At 33.1% G+C, this 24,566-nt stretch overlaps 1 protein-coding gene across 1 annotated transcript in view; it reads left to right on the top strand.

Annotated features, from left to right (window-relative positions):
• Positions 1 to 24,566, top strand: part of HOMER1 (homer scaffold protein 1) — a 113,360-nt gene that overhangs the window by 62,619 nt on the left and 26,175 nt on the right. The window contains exon 5 of the mRNA XM_045566090.1: positions 3,969 to 4,108. Coding sequence (XP_045422046.1) covers positions 3,969 to 4,108 — 140 coding nt within the window. The remainder of the gene's footprint in view (positions 1 to 3,968; positions 4,109 to 24,566) is intronic.

Raw genomic sequence — 24,566 nt, 5'->3', positions numbered from 1 at the left:
CTGACTCTTGGTAAGCACTTAATGGAGCTGGTGGGTGCCACACACTCAAGCAGAGTGGAGATTAACCCACTAAGCCCTGAGTCTCAGTCCGCTGGTACACTTTACATAGGGAAGGAAGAGCATGAGTTAATCCACAGAGTGAGATTACAAAAACTTCTGTGGTTGTCAGAAAATGGAATTTTGCAGATAGTAGCTCTGAATAGTGACCAGGTATAAGGAATAATTTGTGACAGAAGATAAGGAGATGCGTGCCTGAGCTGTCGGCCTCATCTTCCTTTACGTATCCTTTTGTTCTTTTGGTCTCTTTCCATTTCTTTCCATTCCCACTACCATGGGAACTCAGAATCATTAGCTCCTCCACTGATTTTTCCTGTCAGAGCCTATGCTCAGAAAAGAGTGGTATTCTCATGTTTCTTTAGGTATAAAGCAGGGGAATGTTAAATGATAAAGAGAGACCCTGTTTTACTTAAGCCAACAAGGATGAAACTAGCAGGAATTCTAATTCCAGGCTTTATTGGAATTAAATGACAGGTGGTAGTGGTATTTGGTGTAGTGGGCAGGGCAGTGTTTACTGGACCTCCCACCCAACCCTTCGGCTGCAGAGTAGTGTGATGATACCACCCTGGAGGCTTGTCCTGGGCTAAGGGCCAAGGTAATTTCTTTTTCATGTGTTTCAGAATATTCCTAGTGTTTTGGCTTTCTTGCTGCTTCATAAATGGATTAGAAGAAAGAATTCTTCAGCACTTCCTGAATCTTACATCTGTGTTTATTTGTTAGTGTTGATTTCCTTGATACTCTCAGATTATAATTTCAAAAAATATATATTTTTTTCCAATTTGACCGCCATTTTTCTTTTTCTGCTTCAGATTATTTGTTTTGTTATGGGGCGTGGAGAGTTTCCCAAAAACAAAATGAGTTATGAGTGGTTTTATTTTTCTCAAAATAAGGAGGTAAAGGCAATAGAAAAGTTCATTAGATGTGTTTTTATTCACATATTATTTGCTTTTTGCTTTTTTCATTTTTCTTATCAACTTTGGTATACATATTACATATATGGATAAACACATATATATCAAAGAAGATATTATTTGATAACTTTTTGCCTTAAACATTTACTATAGAAATGGCCAGCCATATTAGCTTAAGAATCTCTTTCTAAAGAGAAATTACTATTTTTTCAAAAGTTTGTGATTAATAAGTATACTGCCAAGTTTTTTATTTTAATGTTTGATTTGAAGATATAAAATGTTTTAAAGAATAATTGAAGTTGGATGTTTAGGAAATTATACAAAATTTAGATTTAAAAAGAACTAGATGTTTAGAATATGTTAAATAAAAAACAAGTTTCACAGTGCTATTTTTAGCATATGTAAAATTTTTGGAAGGTTTTATAGAGCACTTTTGGCTACCTGTGAAGTAGTTGGAGGGAAAGGAGGTTTCATTTTCCTTTTATGCCCTTATGTACTCTTGGAACTTTTTCTTGTTCTCATGAGCAAATATTAATTTTATCTTTTAAACTTCCTTTAAAAAAAACCATGCTTTTGGTAGAATTTTGTTTTTCATTTTAGATACAATGATCTAGGAAAACTAAATATGCCTTTATTTAAATATAGCTAATATTCAAGTTTTCTGAAGAAAAACTTGCTATATTGAAATGTTGGAATTGTTGCAACCTCTCTCCCTTTCTTCCTTCCCTTCCCTTCTCTCCTTAACTTGCCTCTGAGAACAGTCTTCATACTTCAGTACTTTAGTGGTGGCAATATTTGTAGCCTCCTTGGGTCCTGTGCCTCAAACCTCCCCTCCCCCTTAGTTTACCCCTGAAGTGACAGAAATGTTTATCCCCAGAAGTTAGTTACAACCAAGAATCAAATTGCTATTCTTCTTCTTCTCTCTTTTGATCCTCATCTACTGTTGTCCTGCACACTCTGGTCAACTGATTTTAGCAGATCCCTGAATTAATCCTTAGTTGCTAACCCTGCTTATTCCCTTTCAATTTAACAAGGTAATTTGTTTCTGTTATCATTTCTACTAAATCAAATCTTGGCCAGTTTAACTGTTTAGCAAATTGGACAATCTACCTTTATCATTTTAGTTTAGTTTGGCCTGTCTTGGAGAAAAATAGGCCTGATTTATTAATATAAAAGATGATAAACTCATGGTTTCTTCCTGGCTGTTTAAACTTTTTCTGGCTAATTTAAATGGTCCATAATTGACCTAGAAGTAGTCACTTTGTGGATGCTGTTTCCAGCCAGTATTTACTTTGTAGGATTTGACTTTTTTGTAAAACAATTTTATGTTGTTTTATTATACTATAGACTTTATTCATGCATTTACTATCAGTTAATGGAAACAGGATTTAGGAGAAAGATTTAGTAAGAATGAAATTAAAGGTCAAAATAGAGATTCCACTGATCATTGAAAAATGTTTAAGTGATAATATGGAATTAATAAAATAGCTCAGGAGTTCAAGACCAGCCTGAGCAAGAGTGAGACCCTGTCTCTACTACAAATAGAAAAATTAGCCAGGTGTGGCAGTGCATGCCTGTAGTCCCAGCTACTGGGGAGGCTGAGGCAGGAGGATTGCTTGAGCCCAGGAGTTTGAGGTTGCTGTGTGCTAGGCTGATGCCACAGCACTCCAGTCTGGGCAACAGAGCGAGACTCAGTCTTGAGAAAGAAAAAAAAAAATGAAAATATCCTTTTGATCTTTAATAGCTTGGATAGTTTATAGCATTATAGTACTATTAGTTAAAATATTTAAATGTGAAATAAAATACAGCAGTGTAAAACCAGAAGTTTCAAAAAAGAATGTCTCACCACATTAATATTTTTCATATTTCTTTCTAGTACTTCATGTGCAACATTTTAAATGGAAAGTATGTAAATTAGCATAACCTAGACATGGCTTTATGTTTTTGTATTTTTTCCTCATATAAGCATTTTCCTGCATTGCTTGTGTTCATCTTGTTTTCCAGGAATTGTGTATTCTTTTAAATTGATAAATTATGACCATACCTAACCACTCTCCTGTTGAACACTTCTATTTTTATTTTCTTCCTTAACATAGGCTAACACTTTAGTTGTGAAGTTTTATTGCCTAGGGATCATAAGAATTCTGTCAATCTGATTTTTAACACTTTGGTGCCAGGACCTCCCCTAGTTAACAGATTTATCAAATGACTCCTCATTCTGATTCCTAATATCAAATTTGAATAATCTGATGATGGCAGATTCGAGAATAAGTGTCAGCTTCATTTGAAAATGAAGTGTGGGATTCATTTTAAATTCCATTTATTTTCCAGAGGGGATAAATTAAATTTACTTTGAAAGGCAAATCTTAATTAAAAGTAGAAATAAGGCAAGAAACTTTGTGAAGAAAAATAATTCCATTCCCAGATAAGAAAAGCCGAAATGCACTAACATCATTACATATAATATGTTACAGAGGCACTTCTGATTGCTTTTCTAAGTGGCTCTATAGGAATTGAAAAGTAGGTCAGATTAAAAAAAATTAAAACTTGTTGCAGATTTCATTGTCCTCTCTGCCCTTCTGCCCTCATTTTCTTCTTCTCTTCCTGTACCCCTCCTGTTATCTACTACTTCCTCCAAAATAAAATAAAATCACATCTTGCATTTTTGTGTCATCTTCTTTTTTTCTGAAGTATAGTGTGATTCTTTGAATATCTTTTTATCCTGACCAATTAGTTACTTATATAAACCCAAAAGTTTTTCACTTCTTTGAAACTACATTTCAAAACTGTGTTATGGTTCAGTGAGTTTTTTTATGAGTTGCTGTGCTTCAAAAAATTGTTTCCCCTTCAAATTTTATTTTTTAAGTCTTGGACTCAAATTTCCATCGAAATTTGGTTCACCAGTAAGCATACATCAAAGTCAGTTTTACCTTTAAGATGATACTGTGTACTTTAACAAAAGCATAACTCTTTTTTCATCTCCCGCCCCTTTTTTTAAAGGAATCAGCAGGCGGGGATCTTCAGTCTCCTTTGACACCAGAAAGTATCAATGGGACCGATGATGAAAGGACACCTGATGTGACACAGAACTCAGAGCCAAGGCCTGAACCAACTCAGAATGCATTGTCATTTACACATAGGTACAGATTCAATTCAGCAATCATGATTAAGTAAAGTGTGTAAATGTGGAAATTTGTTTGGCTTCAGGAACTCTTGCAGTTACAACCTTTGAGTGAAAACTCCAGGTCAGACTCTTTTTTTTCACTGCTTCTGTTAACCTCAGAAAGGAAATACAGAAAAATGTTATTGATTTATAGGTGATAGTTGCCTAGATGGACTAGTGTGAACATTTCCCTTATGTAGTAAAAGGAGTACTGAGCTAATTACAGTACCAATTGTTTTTTTCAGTGAAACAAAATATTGTAAATTGCTTCTACCTATTTTTCAGCACACCCCTTATAAAGTCCCCCTTTGTTAACCTAGTTTCTATTTTCGTGTATGTTCTTGGAGGTTATAAGTTGTAATTTTTTAAAATAGGTTTTCCACTCTGAAATTAAGCTTTACCATAGTCTGAGAGGTGATTTCACCTTACCACATGATTTCACAGAAGGAAACTGTGGGGTAACTTCTAGTATGAGCTTGTTAATGTTAACAGCAGATTTATCTTTAAACATAACAGAAGATAAATTTTCACTTGCTTCTGAATTTTAAAAGAATTTGATATTCTGAAAAGATACAATTTATCCTAATTGTGTTCTAAACCACTTACATTAATTATTGGCCATACTGTGGTATTTTTAGGACGTAGGGAAGTCTATGAAATTGCAATAATGCAAATGTAAAACAAACACCTATCACTTATCTGTCTTAATTTTTATTCTCATTTGGAAACTTTTCACTAGTTTTAGTTAAAATTATGAAGACAATTTTCCTTTATTGTACATTTCTTTGGGGGACCAATTTTTTTAAAAAAATCAAATTATTTGACATATTAAGAATTGTAAAGTGAGATATTCATTCCAAACTCTTTCTTGTGAGAATTTTTATTTTGGTTGAAATTTGTTGACTATTGGGGGCATAAGATTAAACATATTAGAGACTAACATTGAGGGACCTCATGGTCAGGATGAGGAAGAAGAAAAAATTAGTGAAAGTGTTTTTTAGGAATGAATAGGGAGAGACTATTGACTATGAGGCTATTTTAATTTGTTGCTAAAAATGATAATTTTGCCTAAAACAATAGACATTTTAGAGTTATCATGGATTTCATGCTTTATTGCAGCATGAACATATTTTCTTTTTATAGCTATAAAGATGACTGAACACATGAAAATTTTTAGTTTCTCTGATCTGAAGATGATATGTTCACATAGATTTGTTACACATTCACTCTTTTAAAATATGCAATTACAATTAAAGAATGATGTTATTAGAATGCAGTTTTTTTAAATATTTTACTTATGTTGAGGGAGGGAAATTATATTTAACATAGGCATTTAATAAAGACTGAACTACAACTAAACATTATCATATACTTGATTTCTAACACTTAAATTGAGCCATCTGCATTGAATACTGTAGCATTTAGAATTAAGAATTTTTGTATTTAACATTTGTAAAAGCTATTTCTAGTTTACTTATGCACCTAAAATTTTCTAAGTGTTTACTATGTAGCTAATCCTTAGCATTTGGAGTTACCACCTGGAATGGATCTTCATCTACTGATTTGTCTCTGTTTTTAGGAGTCTAATAGGAGTTACTTTGACTTAAAGATAGAGCTGCTTTGACTACTGGCATTTATAGATTAGCCATGGAGATATTTGACAGAGTTCTGAAAATAAAATTTAGCAGGTCACTTTAAGCTTTTAACTATGTGTTATAGGCATAACATAATCTTATAGTTTTTCTTATTATTTTAAAAATACTTAACTATATAGATTTCCGAAGGCATTCTCTGAACTTGTTTTGATTTTATATTAATTAATCAATATTTAAGTAGTTACTTGACTGAAATCAAGATTTCCACCTGAGACAACAGATTATTTTACAGCTAATGTTAGAATCCCAGAATATCAGAACTAGAAGATACCTTGGAGATGTTATAATCTAAGATTTTCCAAACCATGGTCAGCTTAATAGATTATTCATGGCATTCTGAAAGATGAAATATAAAACCAAATAGAAAACATCAGAGTAAAATTCACATTAGAGTAGAGACTGTTTCAGAAATATACATGTATATGTATGTGCTGGATTATAGTGTAAAATGTCAAAGTTTGAAAGTGTGTGCCTTTGGCAGTTGGGGAGACTAAATCCTAGAGGGTAAGTGAGTTGTCCTGGGTCGCACAGTTCATTAGTAACAACTGTGAGACTATAGCTCAGCTCTTTAATCCTAGCATATATTGTCAGTTAGCTAACAGTACATTTTAGCCAAATTCCCAACACAAGTACATAAGAATGAAGAGCAAAAAAATTTTTTGCCAATATTTCTCTGTTCTGGTTGCTCCCATTCTGTTGTAAATAAGGAGCAAAATCAGTAGAATGTGTTTTAAAAAAAGACAGGATATAGGGAATGGTGATCTAGGTAGTCAAGTTAATTAAGAGTTGACTGTAATAATAGCTATTTAGCAAGCCATTTGTGCTCTTCTTAAAATCAAATTTTATGCCTAAATCTCATGAATTGGTTAATTAACATACCAAAAGCAGATCCTGGTTTTCATTTAGCTCTGAAAATTTTAGTAATGTGGTTAGTTTGTTCTTTATTCTTTGTAAGTTTTGTTTATTTTTAAAAAGTTATTAGCTTTAGAGAAATAAGATTTTTTATTACTTTTTATTTTTAATATAACCTTTTATTATAAAAATTTTCAAATATATTTGAGAGGGAATACTATAATAAACCTTTATGAGCATATTACCCATCTTCAACAGTTATGAAAAAATGGCCAGACTTGTTTCATCTCTACCCCCACTTATTCCTACCACTGTTGTTTTTAAAACAAATCCCAGACATAATTTTATCCACAAATACTTTTTAAAATTACTTGTGAACTTTTCAAAAACTTATTTACTCAGCTATTATGACTTTTATATTATATATGATTCAGTGCCATTACAGGTTACCTTTAATCATTTAACACTTTCTTTGATTTTTAATTATGCTGCTAAACTAAATTTTAAATGTGGGGGCTGCTAATACTCCTTAATCAAGTGCTATAGTACTGTTTTATGTCCTTTTCATAAACTATGCAAAAACATTCTCATTGAGTAAGTTTCAGTGAATTAATACTTTTTTAGTGTACTTATTTAAATGCTTTAAAAAGTTGAGGGATACGTAAAAAAAGACAAATCATGAGAATGAAATGCTTACTAATTTCTTTAGGGAAATGTTATTAAATTTTATCTAAATTGCCGTTTCTTTCTAAAAAAAATTATTTTTTAATCTAAATGATAATATTGCGTTAGGATTGAGCCAGGTATATACTCTGGCCCACTGAAGTCTTCAGGGCATCCTTTGAGACCACAGTCAATTAGCTATATACCAAGTAAAGTAGCTATATGTTAATAGATTAGTATATGCACATGGGGGAAGATTTTATTCTCTCATTTCAGGAAATTGTTTCACAGCATCAGCTGTGTGGAATTCTAGAATTTACTTGTTACTTCTTACAAATAATAAATAATAGGGTTTTATAAAAACATTTAAAACCACCTAAAATTCTCTAGGAAATAGTTAATTTTATAGTATTCCAGTGGTGTTGGAATGTAGTACTGAAATGTAATACGGAAAACTAAAAGTTTTTATTTGTTTGTTACAATCTTATGATCCTCACATATGCAGTACTATACCAGTAAGTAACTGTGATCATAGTTTTGAAAGTTCAGAACAGATATATATACATTAGCAGTTGTGAAGCTATTTTTGTACTGATAAATTCTAATAACAGTTTGATTACCTTAATGGAAAACAGACTCTTTTGAGCACCGAGTATATTTGGATTCTTCTAATGTTTAGATAATGTATTCTCATGGTGCTTCTAGAATTTATGCATTCTGTGGATACTGCATGTATCTTCTGTTAAAGAGATTTTTCTGCCACTTCATGTGTTTCCAACAGATATTCATTAAAGGTTATATGCAGAAATGTTACTTTCTAGTGTATTGGTTTTGCTTTAAATTAGCATGACTACAATTTTACCAAAACTTATAACATCTGTGTGGGTTCACTGCATTTGTATTTATTAAAGTTTCATGCATTATGAAAGTTTCAGAAAGCCACTACTTTAAAACTCTGACTAGGGACTTCTGTACAATTTCAAAAACTAAATTTCACTGGAAATTTTACGTACCATTTTAACTCAAGTACAAAAACACCACAATAAATACAAAATATTTATATTTAACAAAACAAGGTAAAATCCAAAAAAGGCTTTATCTTGAGTTAAATATAGTTTATACTTTGCTTTGAAGATGACACAAATAGGAAAAAAGTGAGTGGCTGTTAAGAATTCTGAGATGCTATATTCTCCACACTGTGTCATCTGTTTCCCTTTTGTATAGGTAGTAGGCAAAACTTAGATTATAGTAATGAACTAAAGTAGACATAATTTCTGTGGATAACTTTTGTTTGGATAAGGCTGTGTGTGTAAAGCTGGGACTTGATTTTACAAGAAATGACTTTATCATTGATATAATTGCAGGCCAAAAATGTAAGTTGTAGGATTCTCTTTATTGCTAAAATCATAATTGACTTAAATATCATTATTTTTCCACCATCAAAGCTCAAAAATTAGATTAGTTTTTTCAAAATTAATTTGAAGGCAAAGACAATTTGTGAAAGATCATAACTCAACAATTTAGAGATGTCATAATTTCCGTTACCATAATTGTGAACAGAGCATTTTATAAGAAGTGTTGTAGTAATTTGGTAATAGATACTGTTCTGCATTATCTGGAAGTTGAGAAGCAATTTATATATTATAAAATAAGATACAATAAAAAAATACAGTTTAGTGACAGTGTTTATTAGCTTTCTGAATAGATATACTTAAATTTCATATCTTGAATTTTTAAAGAGCTAACCTTTATTCTCTTCTAAAGTCTTCTAAAAGATTTTGAGGATGATGTTAAAATTTGCCAGAGCATTTTGTCCAGAATTGCCACTTGACATAGGTTATTCACAAGAGGAAAAATACTGTTACTTATGTGAGATAAAGACATTACTAACCCGCTTCCATTGGGGATTAGACCCTTTCCCACCTTTCCCTTGCTGTTATTACTAATGGGAAAGAATGTTCATTAATCCATTCCTAGTGATTGTCAGCTTCTATTTTCAAGATGACTGGCTGGAGTTAGGTATGGTCATTTGCTATGGAACAGATGGATACTAGATTGATTATGATCTCTTCTCTGAAGAGGGTTTTTTAAAATTTTTTTTCCCTCCATTTCTGTTCTTAGTATACCACAGTGGGGATTCCATTGGAAGGGAGGTGTGTGATGTGGATAGTTCTCTAGGATTTAGGGAAAATGGCTTTTCTTTGGATTTGGCTTTTGATCTTTCCTCTTACAGAGGCATCTGTTTCCCTTACCAGAGTAGTAAAGCCCAAGATAAAGGTGTGAACCTAGGTAGAGGCCAGGCAAGGCACGTAAGTGTATGAAATTTGTGGTATATATGACAGTAAGGAATGGTGAGGTGTGTGGTAAAGTGGGGTATATACAGGTTCATCTAATACAGGTTTATCTAAAGACAGTAAAGTTTTTATAAATGAAGCCAAACAGAGATGGAAACTAGGTAACCCATCTGGTTTCTAGTCTGGACCTACAAAGGAATCTTTGTAACTAGTGGGCCCAACTCTTGTTTCAGGAGGGGATAGCACATTAGATGGACATTTCATATTGAGAATAAGCTGACAATTAAGTCACTGAAATGTACTGAAAGTAGTCATGCTCCAGGGACTACCTTCCTTGTAGAATGTATAAAATGTTGATATGACTACACAGTTGAAATAAAGGTACATTGTACTTTTTTTTTCTATCAGTTTGCCATTTTTCATTTACAGTTTAGCTTGTCCATATATCCAGTGCTGACAAATTGTTAATTTTTATGACTGTCATGAATTGAAGTTTAAAAGTCGGTATTAGAACTTTGGAGATTGAGGGAACTTTAGCTATTACATAGTCCAGCCACTTCCTTTTACAGAAGAGGAAGCAATTCAAGAGAAAAGATGTTCATTAATGCTGTTTGCTAATGGCTAGGTAGAGCAGAGACGTTTCCAGAATGTCCAGATCATTAGACTCTATCCTGGATAAGGCAGTCCTTCCTCTACTAAACTCCAAGAATGGTTATCTTCTGTGTCACTTTTCAGATACTTATTGTCCCAGCTTTTATCATTGTTCAACACATGTGTACCGTTACTTGTTTAACTCCCCGACTAGATCTTAGCTTCTGGACTAAGCCTCATCCACTTGCATTTTTGCCTAAGTAGTTTCTAGCCATTTTAGATACATTATAGATAATGAATAAATTTGTTGAACAAATAAATGCATATACTTCTGTCACGGAGATGACAAAGAGGGGCAAATAAGTTGTTATAACTCGATCGTAAGCATCAAAAATATACCATATGTTAAGTGGGGCTAACAAAGATACTAATTTGAGGAATAATTAGTTTAGTGTCATAATTTTAGCAGGATCCACTTAGCTGTTAATGCTCACATTACTATTTTTATAACAGCTTTATTGAAATATAATTTACATGCTAAATTATCTATTTAACATGTACAATTCAGCAATTTTTAGTAGATTCACAGAGTTGTGCAACAATCACCATGGTGAATTTTAGAACATTTTCATTACTTCCCCCCAAAAACCCTGTACCCGTTAGCAGTCACTCTCCACTCCCTCATTCCCCTTCCCCGTACCCTAGGCAACCACTATTCTACTTTCTGTCTCTATAGATTAGCCTTTTCTAAACATTCCATAAAAATGGAATCATATGATATGTGGTCTATTGTGATTGGCTTCTTTCATTTAGCATGTTTTTAAAGTTCATCCATGTTGTAGAATGTATCAGTACTTCATTTCCTTTCATTGCCTAATATAATATTCTTACTGTGTGGATATACCATATTTTATTTATCCATTCATCAGTTGATAGACATTTTGGTTTTAATTTTTTGAAAGTTCCACTATTATTATGAATAATGCTGCTATAAACATTTGTGTATGAGTGTTTTTGTGGACATATGTTTTCATTTCTCTTGGGTATATACCTAGGAGTGGAATCACTGGGTCATATGGTAATTCTTTGTTTAACCTTTGGTTAAACTGCTTTGCAAAGCAGCATTTTACATTCCTCCCAGCAATGTATAAGAGTTCCAGTTTCTCCACATCATCACCAACACTTGTATTATCTTTTTTATGATAGCCATCCTGGTTAAATGTGCAGTGGTATCTCATTGTGGTTTTGATTTGCATTTCCTTGATAGTTAAGGATGTTGAGCATCTTCTCTTGTACTCATTGTCCACTTGTATTTGGAGAAACAGCTTTTCAGATCCTTTGCCCATTTTTAATTAGGTTGCTTGTCTCTTTGTTGTTGAGTTATAAAAGTTCTTTATATATTCTAGTTATTAGCCCCACACCAGATAAATGATTTGTGAATATTTTCTCCAATTCTATGGGTTGTCTTTTGACATTTTTGTTGTGCTTTGCAGCACAAAAGTTAGTTGTAATTAAGTCCAATTCATCTATTTTTGTTGTTGTTGTTGTTGTTGTTGCTTGTCCTTTTGATGTCCTAAGAAATTATTGCCTAATCCAAGGCCGCAGAGATTTACAAAGTCTACATTATCTTCTAAGAGTTTTGTAGTTTAAGCTCTTACATTTAGGTCTTTCATGCATTTTAAGTTTGTATACGATGTGAGATAGAGGCCCGTCTCGAGCCAGTTGTTTCAGCAGCATATGTTGAAAAAGACTACTTTTTACCCATTGAATTGTCTTGGCATCCTTGTCGAAAATCAGTTCACTGTAAATCTGAGGGTTTATTTCTGGACTCTCATATTGATGTATCTGATGCCAGCCCTACACTGTCTTAATTACTATAGCTTTGTGTAGTAAGCTTTCAAATTAGGAAGTGTGATTCCTTTGCCTTTGTTCTTCCTTTTTAAGATTTTTTTTTGCTCTTCTGAGTACCTAGAATTTCCATATGAATTTTAGTCCCTAGAAATTTCATGTGAATTTCCTGGTTGATTTTTGCAGTGAGACCAGTTGGGATTCTGACAAGGATTGTGTTTGCATCATATGGCCATCATAATATTGACTCTTTTGATCTACAAACATGGGATTTTTTTTCATTTATTTAGAGCTGCCTTAGTTATTTTCAACCATGTTTTGAGTATAAAATTTCCACTTCTTTTGTTAAATTTATTTGTAATTTATTTTTTGATGCTATTATAAGTAGAATTATTAATCTCATTTTTGAATTGTTCGTTGTTGGCACATAAAAATACAATTGATTTTTGTATAGTGATTTTGTATCCTACAAATGTGCTGAACATATTTATTAGTCTTAATAGTGTTTTAGTAGATTCCTTAGGATTTTCTATATACAAAATTATGTCATCTGCAAGTAGAGACAGTTTTACTTCTTTCTTTCCAATCTGGTCAAATCTGGGTAATTGGAATATCCATCACCTCAAACATTTATCCTTTTTTTGTGTTGAAAACATTTCACATCTCTCTTAGTTATGTTGAAATATATAATACGTTATTGTTAACTATAGTCACCCTATTATGCTACCAAACACTGGATCTTATTCCTTTTATCTAACTGTATTTTTGTACCCATTAACCAATGCTTCTTCATCTCCCCCTCCCCACTACCCTTCCCAGCCTCCTATAACCACCACTCTATTCACTACTCCATAAGAGCAATTTTTTTTTTAGCTCCTATGTATGAGTGAGAACATGAGACGTTTTTCTTTCTTAGTCTGGCTTATTTCACTTAACATAATGTCTTCCAGTTCCACTCATGTTGTTGCAAATGACAGGATTTCATTCTTTTTATGGCAGAATAATATTTCATTTTGTATATATACCACATTTTCTTTATCCATTCACCCATTGATGGACACTTAGGTTAATTCCATATCTTAGCTATTTAAATAGTACTGCAGTAAGCATGGTGGTGCAGATATACATCTCTTTGATATACTGATTTACTTTCTTTTGGATATATACCCAGCAGTAGAATTGTTGGATCATGTGGTAATTCTATTTTTAGATTTTTGAGGAACCTCCATACTGTATTTCATCGTGGCTATTCTAATTTACATTCCTACCAACAGTGTATAAGCATTCTCCTTTTCCTATATCCTCACCAGCATTTGTTATTTTCTGGCTCTTTGATAATAAATCCTAATTTTTTTAGTCTCATTTATCTGGGGCACCAAAGGATTTTTTTTTTTTTCAATTTTTAAATTCTCAACAGTAGAAATTCTCCATGACATGTAATATGAAACCTTATACATAATTATGGAGAAAGATTCCCTGCATACCTGCACTGGCATCTATAACATGAGGTTAATGGAACTGCGTGTTAGTAAGAGTGTCTTTAGACAACATATTTGATCCAGTGGCTTAATAGTTTTTTATAACTGGATCATTCTAGGGTATGCTTTATTCACAAGCTAAGTTACTATTAAAAAGATCACCTAAGGCCTCCTGTCTCTGTGAAATCACAGAGATATATAGAGAATGGATATTAGTAATTTGTTAAATTATGTGAAGAAACCATATCATGGGGTGACACCTGAGTCCAAGAACACTGCTGCTGTATGGTAGTCATACCTTTTCAGCTTACTAAGGTGTAGATAAACTGTTCTGTCATTATTGCATGTGGTCATAAAGTCTTCAGTTCCGTAGCAAATAAGGTAGCTAGCTGATCTTTAACTATACTTTATCTTAGAAGTCTCGAAACCCATGGGACCAACTAGATTGTCAAGCCCTAGCATATTGTCTTTTGAGGGTTTTTTTGTTTGTTTGTTTTTTGGTTTTGGGGGTTTTTTTGAGAGAGAGAGTTATTGTGGGCAGTAAGTGATAAAGAGAAAACATCACATACCTAAATAGTCTCTCTTTCCTTTCCCCTATTACCACTTTTTAAAAATTTTCTGCTTGAACATTTTTTCTTTTTGTGGAAAAGCTGGCCTCTGTGCTCCCTAACATCCTGATGCCTACTGGATAGTTTTTTTGAAAGTCAGAAAAGATCAGTTCTCCAAGTTAGATTTTTTTCCCCTACTGTGGAGACAGCCTATTTTCCTTGGTGAATGACTTCTGTGACCACCTTTAGTTTTGGAGCTTGGAGTCACCATTTCCCATGGAAGAAGAAGATCTGCAGTTTTCCTAATTGAAAAGATGCAAATAGATTGAGAGAGAGTAACTAACATGGAAGAGACATGAAAATTTAAAAAGATCCAATCATCACAGTTTTAACTTTGAAGAGTCAAAAGAAGTAGTCGTTTGGAGAAGACACTTAACTGCTTGAAGTCCTGTGTGTGCCTAGATCGCATTTAAGCTATCTTCATGTAGAGGAAGAGAAAATGACTTGGCATGGCATCTCATGTTTTGCTCCTTTGGCAAAATGCCATTATACCTGCTCCACTGATTTTCAGAAGACTTAAAAGCCCCTGATGGAGAAAAATTTCTGTTGTGAATCAAAATAGCTGTTATTCTTGATAAAGATAGTGAAAAATAAGCAACCTAATCTTCCTGGACTTCTAAGTGGAACTGGTTCATAGATGCCATTTCTTTTAAGATTTCAAAACATAGCCATTTTTCTACATGTAATCTGATACTCATATCTTGGTCAATTTCATTTGTTGTACTATGGGAACACTTAATTCCCTACCTCACAGGGATGTTGTGAGGCATATTTAAATGTTCCTAAGAAAAATTTAGAAATAATAACTCTTGCCTGTCTCTGTGTTGATAGTTTCTATAATCATAAGATTTTGTTTATTTTGAAATTTACAGATGCTTTCCCCTAGTTGTGAATGGATATTAGGTTACATTTTTAAAATGGAAGATAATGAAGTTGTATTTGATTTATCAATGAATATCCTTGTATAAAGAATAATATACATGCAACATTGCATTGATTTTTTTTTTAATTCAGCTAAGAGCCTTTATACAATTAAAGAAAAGCTAAAGTAAAAATGTCTGGTTTCCCCTTTTATTTAGTTGGGATTTAATTATTCATGCCTCTTAGGTAAACGGTAACCCAACTTATCAAATTTTTATGATAGAAAATGAAAAATACAGGCTGGGCACAGTGGCCCATGCCTGTAATCCTAGCACTCTGGGAGGCTGAGGTGGGAGGATCACTTGAGGTCAGGAGTTCAAGACCACCCTGAGCAAGAGCAAGACTCCATCTATACGAAAAATAGAAAAATTAGTGTATTACAGACACATGGTGTTATGCGTCTGTAGTCCAGCTCTTCGGGAGGCTAAGAGGATCACTTGAGCCCAGGAGTTTGAGGTTGCAGTGAGCTATGATACCACTGCACTGTAGCTGGGTTGACAGAGCAGGGCTCTGTCTCAAAAAAGAAAGAAAATGAAAAATACAATGAAACACAGTTTAAAGAAAAAATCTTAGAAACAGGTTCAAGCGTATAGAGATGTCCAGAATTTAGACTTTGATAAACACTGAGTAAAACTTTGTTATTAGGTAATGGTGAAATCTGAGTACTGTTTTTATTAAAAATACGATTACTTGTAGGAATAGAGATTTGATAAACACTTATTTCATATCACAGCAAAAAGATCAAAAAGAAAGTGCTCATCTACTAAATAAGGGGGAAATGTTTACATATGAGTTAAAATTCACACACAGAATATTCTTAATAGCCTGAAGAATTTGGTTTCATTTGTACAATTCATTTTCATAACATCTTTTGGGAAGTAATTGTATAACATTTTCTGTTCCACAAAAATTAGCCAACCAATTTTTTCAAGTCAAAGCTTGAAGATAGCACATGAATTATCAGATAATGGCTCCCACAGCCAAGCTTTAAAATTACTGTCAAATCTCTACTTTCTACTGTTTGTTCCTACTGAGTTATAGTATCAAAAGACGTATCAATTCAAAGTGAATTTAGAAATTGAAGCTTATAATCTGGTATTTGTAAGCAAATACTTTAAAATATCTTTTCTAAATTGCCATATTAATATTTAAATGATTGCTTTATAACTTTGTCTGTATGCTGTCAAAAAAGGAATGGGAATAGTCCTAGGTTAGGAGTGTTGCAATCAAGAAAGCATTTGAAATCAGAGTGTTGCATTTTTGTATGCCTCACTTTCCAAAAAATGTAATAGCTTTAGATGAGCCTTGTGCACATCACCAGAGACCCAGCTGCTCTTGCTATTATATACATCACAAAATCCACTCATTTTGTTTAGCTTGTTAACTTATTAAACTTGTAGGCATGGGAACTATAGACGAGACCTTTATTTTGCTAATTCAGGTTGTCCCTGTAGTTACTCCTCCTTTTAATACTTTAATGATTTGCTCTCATTTAAGCATTTTATATATGTATTCATATGTACTGTTGATACGAATGATATATATTGGTCCATGGGGTAGTATTCTTTATTGAGCATTTAATATTGACTTTATTAAACTTTATTCACATATGTTTGAATACTGCAGCAAGAATAATATTTTGGAAATTCTAGTCTCATGCAAAACATAAATAGCTAGTTTGAGGATAATCAGGAAATTATTGATAAAAATTTTATGTATAAGCATTAATAGAAATAAAGCTCTTTTAAAAATAATTCTGAACCTGGTTTCTCGTACCCCTACTGGTTTTCTTAATACCAAAAATGGAATCTAATACCAAAAAGTTATTTTTTGATTAAAATATTTAAAGAAAGGGTGCTTCCTCCCCAAAATACCATAGCTTCTAATACAGTATGTGTGCTTTTCTGGCCAGTCTGTTATAGAAAGCAAATATTAAAGTTTAGTGAAGACGTGCTTTAGAAATAATGAAGAAATATAGTAGTATTAGTCATTGCTTTAGCAGTATTACTTTCCTGGTATTTAAAACTTACAAGGGCTTTCTTGTATCATTTCCCATTTTGTTATGAGGACAGTTTATAGAATGCATTCTGAATGTGATTAAATTCAGGAGAGAATAATTTCCTGGGAGGAAATATGAATAATATAATGGTTTGTCATCATTTTGTTGGTTTCTAAAAATACAACACTTTACCATCATCTCCCTCTCAAAAATAAAAGGATTGTACTTGGGTTCTTCTGGCTATGCCACCAGTAGTATATTCACTTGAGCAAATGACTTCATCCCTTTGAGCTACAGGTTCCTCATCTATTAACTAAAAGTGGTGAGTAGGTAGTAATGATTTCTAAATCCCTTTCTCTTACTTAAAGTGATCCTGCATTTAGTCTAGGAAATGAATAAGATGGTTCTCTTGTGGTCTTCTGTGTTCTGTGGCTGAGTATGTGGTTTAGGACCAACTTATTAAGACACTGGTGATGTTACTGTGCTACGTGAAAGAACCTGTTACGTAAGGCAGATTAGCCATTTCTGTCCTTAAAGAGGACATTAGGAAAAAGTAGTGTCCTGTGCTTTTGCATTATGTGAATACATAATTAAAATTACTCAAATTCCTTCCAGATGGCGCTATAGATTCAAAATGTGTGATCTATCAGTTACTACTTTTCAACAATAGAGTAATTTAAAATCAGAGCATCAACACAAGAGATAGCATAACTTTATAATATCCTGGAATGAATTACTGTAAAATAAATTTCTGACCTATAATGCTATTTAATAACTAACTTGTAGATTAAAAGTAGATTAATAACGACTTACAGGCTGAATTAAATCTTCTATACTTGGGAATGGATTTTAGTAGTATTAAATCATAACCAGCAAGTAGAAAAAAACTTGTTCTGTGTAGTGGCTCTCTTTGAAACATGGTATCAACGAATGGAAAATGGTGAAGTGATATATGCTGTCTTGGGAAAAGCAAGATGTAAGCATTTAATAAGTGATTTACTGCTGTACTTGGAAAAAACAGTATAGACATTTAGCACTTCAAATAGTATTGTTTGATATGTATGAATCACACCTTATAGTCTAATATAAGTTCTAGACTAATTTATAGGAAAGAAAAGTGTTATGCTCAAAAAGGCCCAGGAAGAATGCTCCTTGCTTTTAATTCATGAAATTCAGTGATATCAAATGAAAGATCATTTTTCTTGTTGTTCTTCCTTAAGAAATCATCTTGTAAGGTCAATTTGTTTAGCAATTTCAGTTCAAAACTCTGAATGCTGGGCTATGTGCACTATCCGTAGTAGTTCTAAAGATTAGGTGGCATGGTCCATTAAAGGGCCTAGATGGGTTTATATTCAATCCTATGATTTTATAATTTTTTATTTTTTCACTTTATCTCTGTTCTACAATTTTCTCATGAGAAGTAGAACAGGTACAATTTCTGATTTTTCAGAAAAAGTCTGAAGCATGAGGAAGTTAGGGAATTTTTCTAGTACTATTGATACTAGAATTAGAACTTGGCTCTAATCCTTTGCTTCTCTGCCTCAATCTTTCCCTAACCTGTCTTGAAGAAATTTTAAGTCATATGGAGACCAAATTTCAAGAAGATGATAATTAACAATATTCATTATTTGTCATAAAAATAGGTTATAAATCTTTACAATTTGTAGTCAAAATTTACCAGTGAATATTGAGTCTGTAGGCATTTAATTTATTTCAGAACATGCTATGCATTTAAGTCAAACATGGTCATGTTTGTTTTATAATTATTTACATTGACAAATAGCAAGGTTTAGTGTGTATGCTTGTATGCGTACTATATATGTGTACTCATAGTATTCTTGATTATGTAACTGATAGGTTATATTTGCAAAGCAAAATTATTAGGGAATCTTAGATTTGGGTATTTTACATGAGTTTAGGCCACAGTAAACTTTCCTTATGTTATATTCTTTCTTTCCTTTTAAGTCTATGGATTTAATGATATAGCTAAGAATAGAGACTTTATGTTTACTAACTAGCTGGCCAAAGGTTTTAGTTCTGCTTAGAGCTAAGCTTTATGTTTCTGAAACCCTCACAGCAGCAGCAAACATTAGAAACATTTTTCCTAAAAGTTCTCAGAGTTGGGTGTCAGGGCATGGCAACCCTACAAGGGCCTTGTAACAAAAGTCATTTCTTGGGAGCAGCAAGTTTAAACTTGCAACATGGCTTCAAAGGTATTCTGTTAAATATGGTTATAGACCCTGAATGGTTCAAAAGTAGGTTTTAAATTTTATTTGAAGGTAACGAGGTCAAAAGTAGTTCTGTTATAAACTAGTGATTTGAAATATATCCAGCAGCTGGGAGCAGTCAGAAGGCATGATTATCTTTGTGGAGTGTTTTGTGTGTGTGTGTGTGTGTATAATCATGTGGATTGGAAATCATTTAACAAGTTATGTATGTAAAATCACCATGAGCTCATAACATAAGCAATTGGTGATCAAACTAAGCATGACCAGCTCTTTCTGGCAGTTATCCATGCATAGGTCCATTTTAATACTCATTAGTTCAGAATCATTTATGGACATGTCTTTGTGCCAGTGCAAGGGTGAATAAGATTGCCCTCAAGGAGCTTCATGAGGCAGTAGAATATATAAGCAGCATGGATGATGCAGAGGTAGTGATCCATCGGGTGCTCTGGAAACTCCAAAGAGCCCCCAAGTCCTCTCCATGACTATTTCAGTACTTTGATCTTACAATTCCTATACACTCCTTTAACAAATACTTGAGTGCCATGCGACGTGAATACATCTGTGAACCAAAAAGAAGTCTCTGGTCTCATGATGTTTAACACACTGACTGCTGCACTAGAAAAAAAACTGTTTTCCCTTGGGCCACGGTGTTTTATTAGGAAAATAGAATAAACATTTTGAAGACAAAACGATCCTTCCTAATTTAATGAAAAATTTGTTATTTTTTATTGTTTCTCTGCCTGAGTTATATGCAACGTGAAAAATAGTTCTCGCAGCTCCCAAGGTGAAGAGACTTGTGAGGTACATATGCTTCAAGAGGCCCTGGGCTTAAAACTAGCGTGACTTAAATACAACTCACATGGCAGTTAATGTGTTAAACTTGGGAGGGGGAGTAAGAGAAATAATTACATAACTGTATAATTACTGTTATGAAAAGTGTCATGAAAGAAAACATCAAAGTGAGGGGCAGAGGTATGGCTGGGTCATAAGAGTAGACCTCACAGATCACTCATCGTGCCAGTGAACAGCAGTTGGCCTAGTGAAGTGGGGAGGGAGCCCACCGGCAGAGGGAGGGGCATCTGATTTAGCCTTGAAGCAGTGAGGTGTTTAGTGCCCTCATCTGTGGTCATGGTAGTAACAAGTAGAAAAGATCTATAGAGAATGACTAGGATGGAAGAAATGAGAGGATTATTTACTACTTAGCTTTGAGAGTAAGGGAATAGGAAGAAATATTTCTAGTTTACTAGTGTATAAGCTTCTGGAGAACAATAGCCATGCTTATGCATGCTTGAATCACATTTTACAGTAGAGTAGTTGACACATAGATGTGCAATAAACATTTGTTGAATCAGGTAATTGGTTAATTTTTCCTTATTTGTTAGATTTTTTTCCCCTGCAGTTAAGGTAGAAAGTCCTTGATAATGAGAGATGTCTTATACATCTATGTCCTCCAAAATATTAAATATATACAAAAGAAAATAAATACTGTTGATTTATTATATTTAGTTCATTGATTGCTTGAATTAAGTTCAGAAGTTACACAAACTGATAGCCTCTTTAGTTATACATGACCATCAAAATACTAGTATTACATGTCTAAATAAATTAGAAATGCAAATCTTAATGCAGATAGAAAATGAACTAATACTACTTTTATTATTTTACATCTTTCTTTTCCAAATGAAACCCGAGAGTCAAAATAAATAAGTGCCCAAATTTTATAGAATTTGTCCTATGGTGTTCAACTGCTACAAATTTTGAAGAAGAGCTACTTGACTGTTGTAAATCCAGAATATCGTTTAGCACTGTTAAGATCATCTGTGAATATAGTGTTAAGTACTTGAATGGAATCTAAGTTTTTCATTCTTCCTGAATTTTTTTATTCACTTACAGAAATGCATCTGAAAGTGTAATTTACTATGAAAAGATAACATTTTTTAGGTTGCATATGGAATTTGCCATAAGTCATTTTAATATAATTCTTAAAGAATACTCAGCATGGCAGCTAGACTTCCAGACCTGTATTTATGTAGAGTTTCTCCTAAGACTTTGTTTTCTGTGAATCAGTAATAATCACAGAGATATAATTTAACTGGTTGAAATATGAGGAAAAAAACCATCAGTCATCACAAGTTCATGAAACTAGGCATTTTATGTAAGCAGTTCACTAATGGGTGAACATAATGTATGTGATACAAGCTCCTCTCAAGCTTTGGGATATATGGTCATTGGAGATGGTTTTCTAAAAGCTGTTAATAAACCAAGTAAAACCTTGAGAAGCACATTTTAGGACTAAGAGCCTAATTTTAGTGGAATCTGTGTTCATCTATAAAAAGAAGCCTATCAAAGGGCCTGAAGTAGTTCCACAGATATTTACATTTATATGTGTTATGAAATTGTTTGCTTTTCATATAAATACAGGCAAAGCATGCAGTCATCCATCTCCACAGTCATGTCTTTCAACTTTGTGTATTAATGACATGGATGTCTATTATTTTCATATCCTGAAAAAGAAATGTAAATATCCTTCCTGCTGTATTAGTCTGTCCATATTTGTAGCCATTCTCTATTTTGAGATATGTTTTACAAATTTTGCTATGTTCAAGACCTTTGGAACAATAATTTAAACTTATTTAATCTGTATTTTACCAGACTATTCAAGGATTTGGTCCCAGCTTTTCATTTTTGATTAGTATAATCTGATTATCACTAATTTTTATTCGTTCATATTTCAAACTAGTTGAAAAATTGTCATCTGTTTTTTAGTGATCTCTGCATGGCACTCTCCACAACTTTATATATGACTGCATACAGCCAGTTGTAGATTATCCATAAGGTAATGGAGCAGAGGAATAGCACATGTGAAAGAAAACATAGTTCAGTTGGAAAAACGTTAAGGCAGGAGTCTTAATTCAAGTCTAAGCTATTTTTCTATTATGGAAGACAAAGTCCCCATCTGTTACAGCATTTGGATTTAATAGTCTGTTTAGTTAATGCACACTTAGTTTTAATGAAGCTTAATATATAAATGAAGCCCATTTATGGTCCCAGATATATGTAACAATTTCACACAAAGAAAAATCCTCTCAAAGTCAGACTACAAAAGAGGGTATTGTCAAGGGAAACTGAGTTTTTTGTGATGAATATGCTCAAGACTGTTACCCAAAAGACAACAAAGCAAATATCCTGCTAAAAGAGATTTCAGTTGTATCATCTTCCTATAGCTAAAGTGGTGACTCTTGCTGAATTAATCTAGAGTTAGAGTGCAGCCAGACTTCATCACATTGGCCAGTAAAGTTAGTTCTCAGAGATAGGAGGATTTTGCTTCCATCCAAGCTGATCAGGAAGGCTTTAGAAGGGAAACCAAAAAAGCCTCTCTTCATAATAGCCAAGCAATGAATAGTGGACTAAGCTATTATTAATTCTGAGTTCTATTCACTTGTTATCATCGCCTCTTCCTTAGTGCTCATTTGCATTATACTTTTGATCTGGTCCTTACCTTCGCATATTATTTACCTAGTTTATACGTGCATTAAATGAAGTTGGTGATGATTCTGCTAATAATAGAAACAAGTAAAATTTTGTTCATGCTATTACTCAAACATTTAAGTAATTTAAAGTTATATGTTTTGATTCTGGCCTCTTCAAAAACAACTGTAAACTGAAATGAAAAAGTGCTCTGATTCTGAGTATCAAGTAGTGGCCAATGAAATTATGTGTTACTGCTGTTTTCTAAAAGATGCAAAGTTTTCATGACAGGAGATTGAGAAACAGAGGTTTTACTATAAAATTATCCATATATTTTTAGCCAATTTTAGCTTTGGTAAAATCTCTGTAAATCATTTTTTCAATTCTGTCAGTACCTAGAGTGATTTCTATTATTTATATTGTTTTTCCCCAACAATACTAAATGTTGTGCTACACAATTTTTAGGGTGAGTTTTCCTTAAGTGACCTACCTTGCGAAGGAAAAGAGGTATTTCAGCCTTCAAAACTAAATCAGATTATAGATGGACAGATAAAATTATTCATTTCTGTCTTGAATAGATTATAATGATTATAATGGTATTACACTATAACAGAACAGCCTTGAAATTAATTGATCTCAATCTTTGCAAAAGATAGATGTGTATTCATAAGAGTTGAAAGAAACATAATTTTTTACTTAGTATGTAAAGCTAGTTTCCTGAAGACATCTTACTGGTAGGATAATCTAACATCATGCTGTGAATAAATTTCCAAACAAAGCTTTTGGGCAATGGTCAGGGTTTTTTTTTTGTTTTTTTTTTTTTAAAGGAAAATCATCACAAATATTGACATGTATGAATATAATAGATACATAATTCACAGTGTCACCTTGGGTCAATTCTTTTTTCTTCTCACTTAGGAACTAGCAGTAGGTCCATTGAATAACTTTTTATTCCCTTCCCATCATTTCTGACTTCCAAACCTCCAAATTCACTGATGCAGGGAAACTATGATTTATGTTAAAATATTTAAAACACCATAAAGCAGTTTGAGCCTTTCACAAATATCTTTGAGCAAGAAGTTGGTATCTATATTTACCTTAAAGAGAATAGGCTGCTTTAAATTTTCAAAGGGACTCTCTTTAGAGGCTTTAGAGCATCGTAGGTAGGAGGCAGCAGTGAGAATATAAGGTGGAAGTGAAATTGAGACCCCTTGTATAGCCACAGCTACGTTAGGACACATGGCAAAGACCACAGAAGGCACTATGCCAGCCAGGTAAGCAGTGCTCAGGTGTTAGCACATGTTACAGTACAGAGCCACCTATCGTGAGGGCTACTCATCAGCACATTGAAATGCTAGGAGCACAGCTATAGTAGCCAAGACATTTCTAAGGGCTGCTTATGTGACTCTTCATTATAGTGAATAAAAATGGAGGTAGAGCTAGATTTTTTTGTGCTCTCTAAAGTCAGATGGGAAACTATGCACTGAAGTGTAGGGTGTTTTTACAAGGTACACATGATGTAGTTCAGATTCAGGTTTCAATGCTTCCCCTCTCCCCTCTCACAAGCAAAAATCAACCATACTACTTTTGAGAATCATTTCTATTTACTTATTTTCTCCTTCTTTTAGCTTGCTAAATTTATTGAGGGCTACAGCAAAGGTTTAAACTTGTTATAAGTAATACATCTATAGTACCTAAGGAAGATGATATAAATCATTGAGTATATACGTGAGTTGGGTTTGATTTAAATTACATATATTTCAGTTATTGACATCACTAATCAAAAAGAGCCCCTTTAAAATATTTAACGTTAAATCTTTTTATCTTTTT

The sequence above is a fragment of the Lemur catta genome, chromosome 12, assembly GCF_020740605.2.
Source record: "Lemur catta isolate mLemCat1 chromosome 12, mLemCat1.pri, whole genome shotgun sequence".
NCBI lineage: Eukaryota > Metazoa > Chordata > Mammalia > Primates > Lemuridae > Lemur > Lemur catta.
This window is presented reverse-complemented; position numbering and strand designations above follow the sequence as displayed.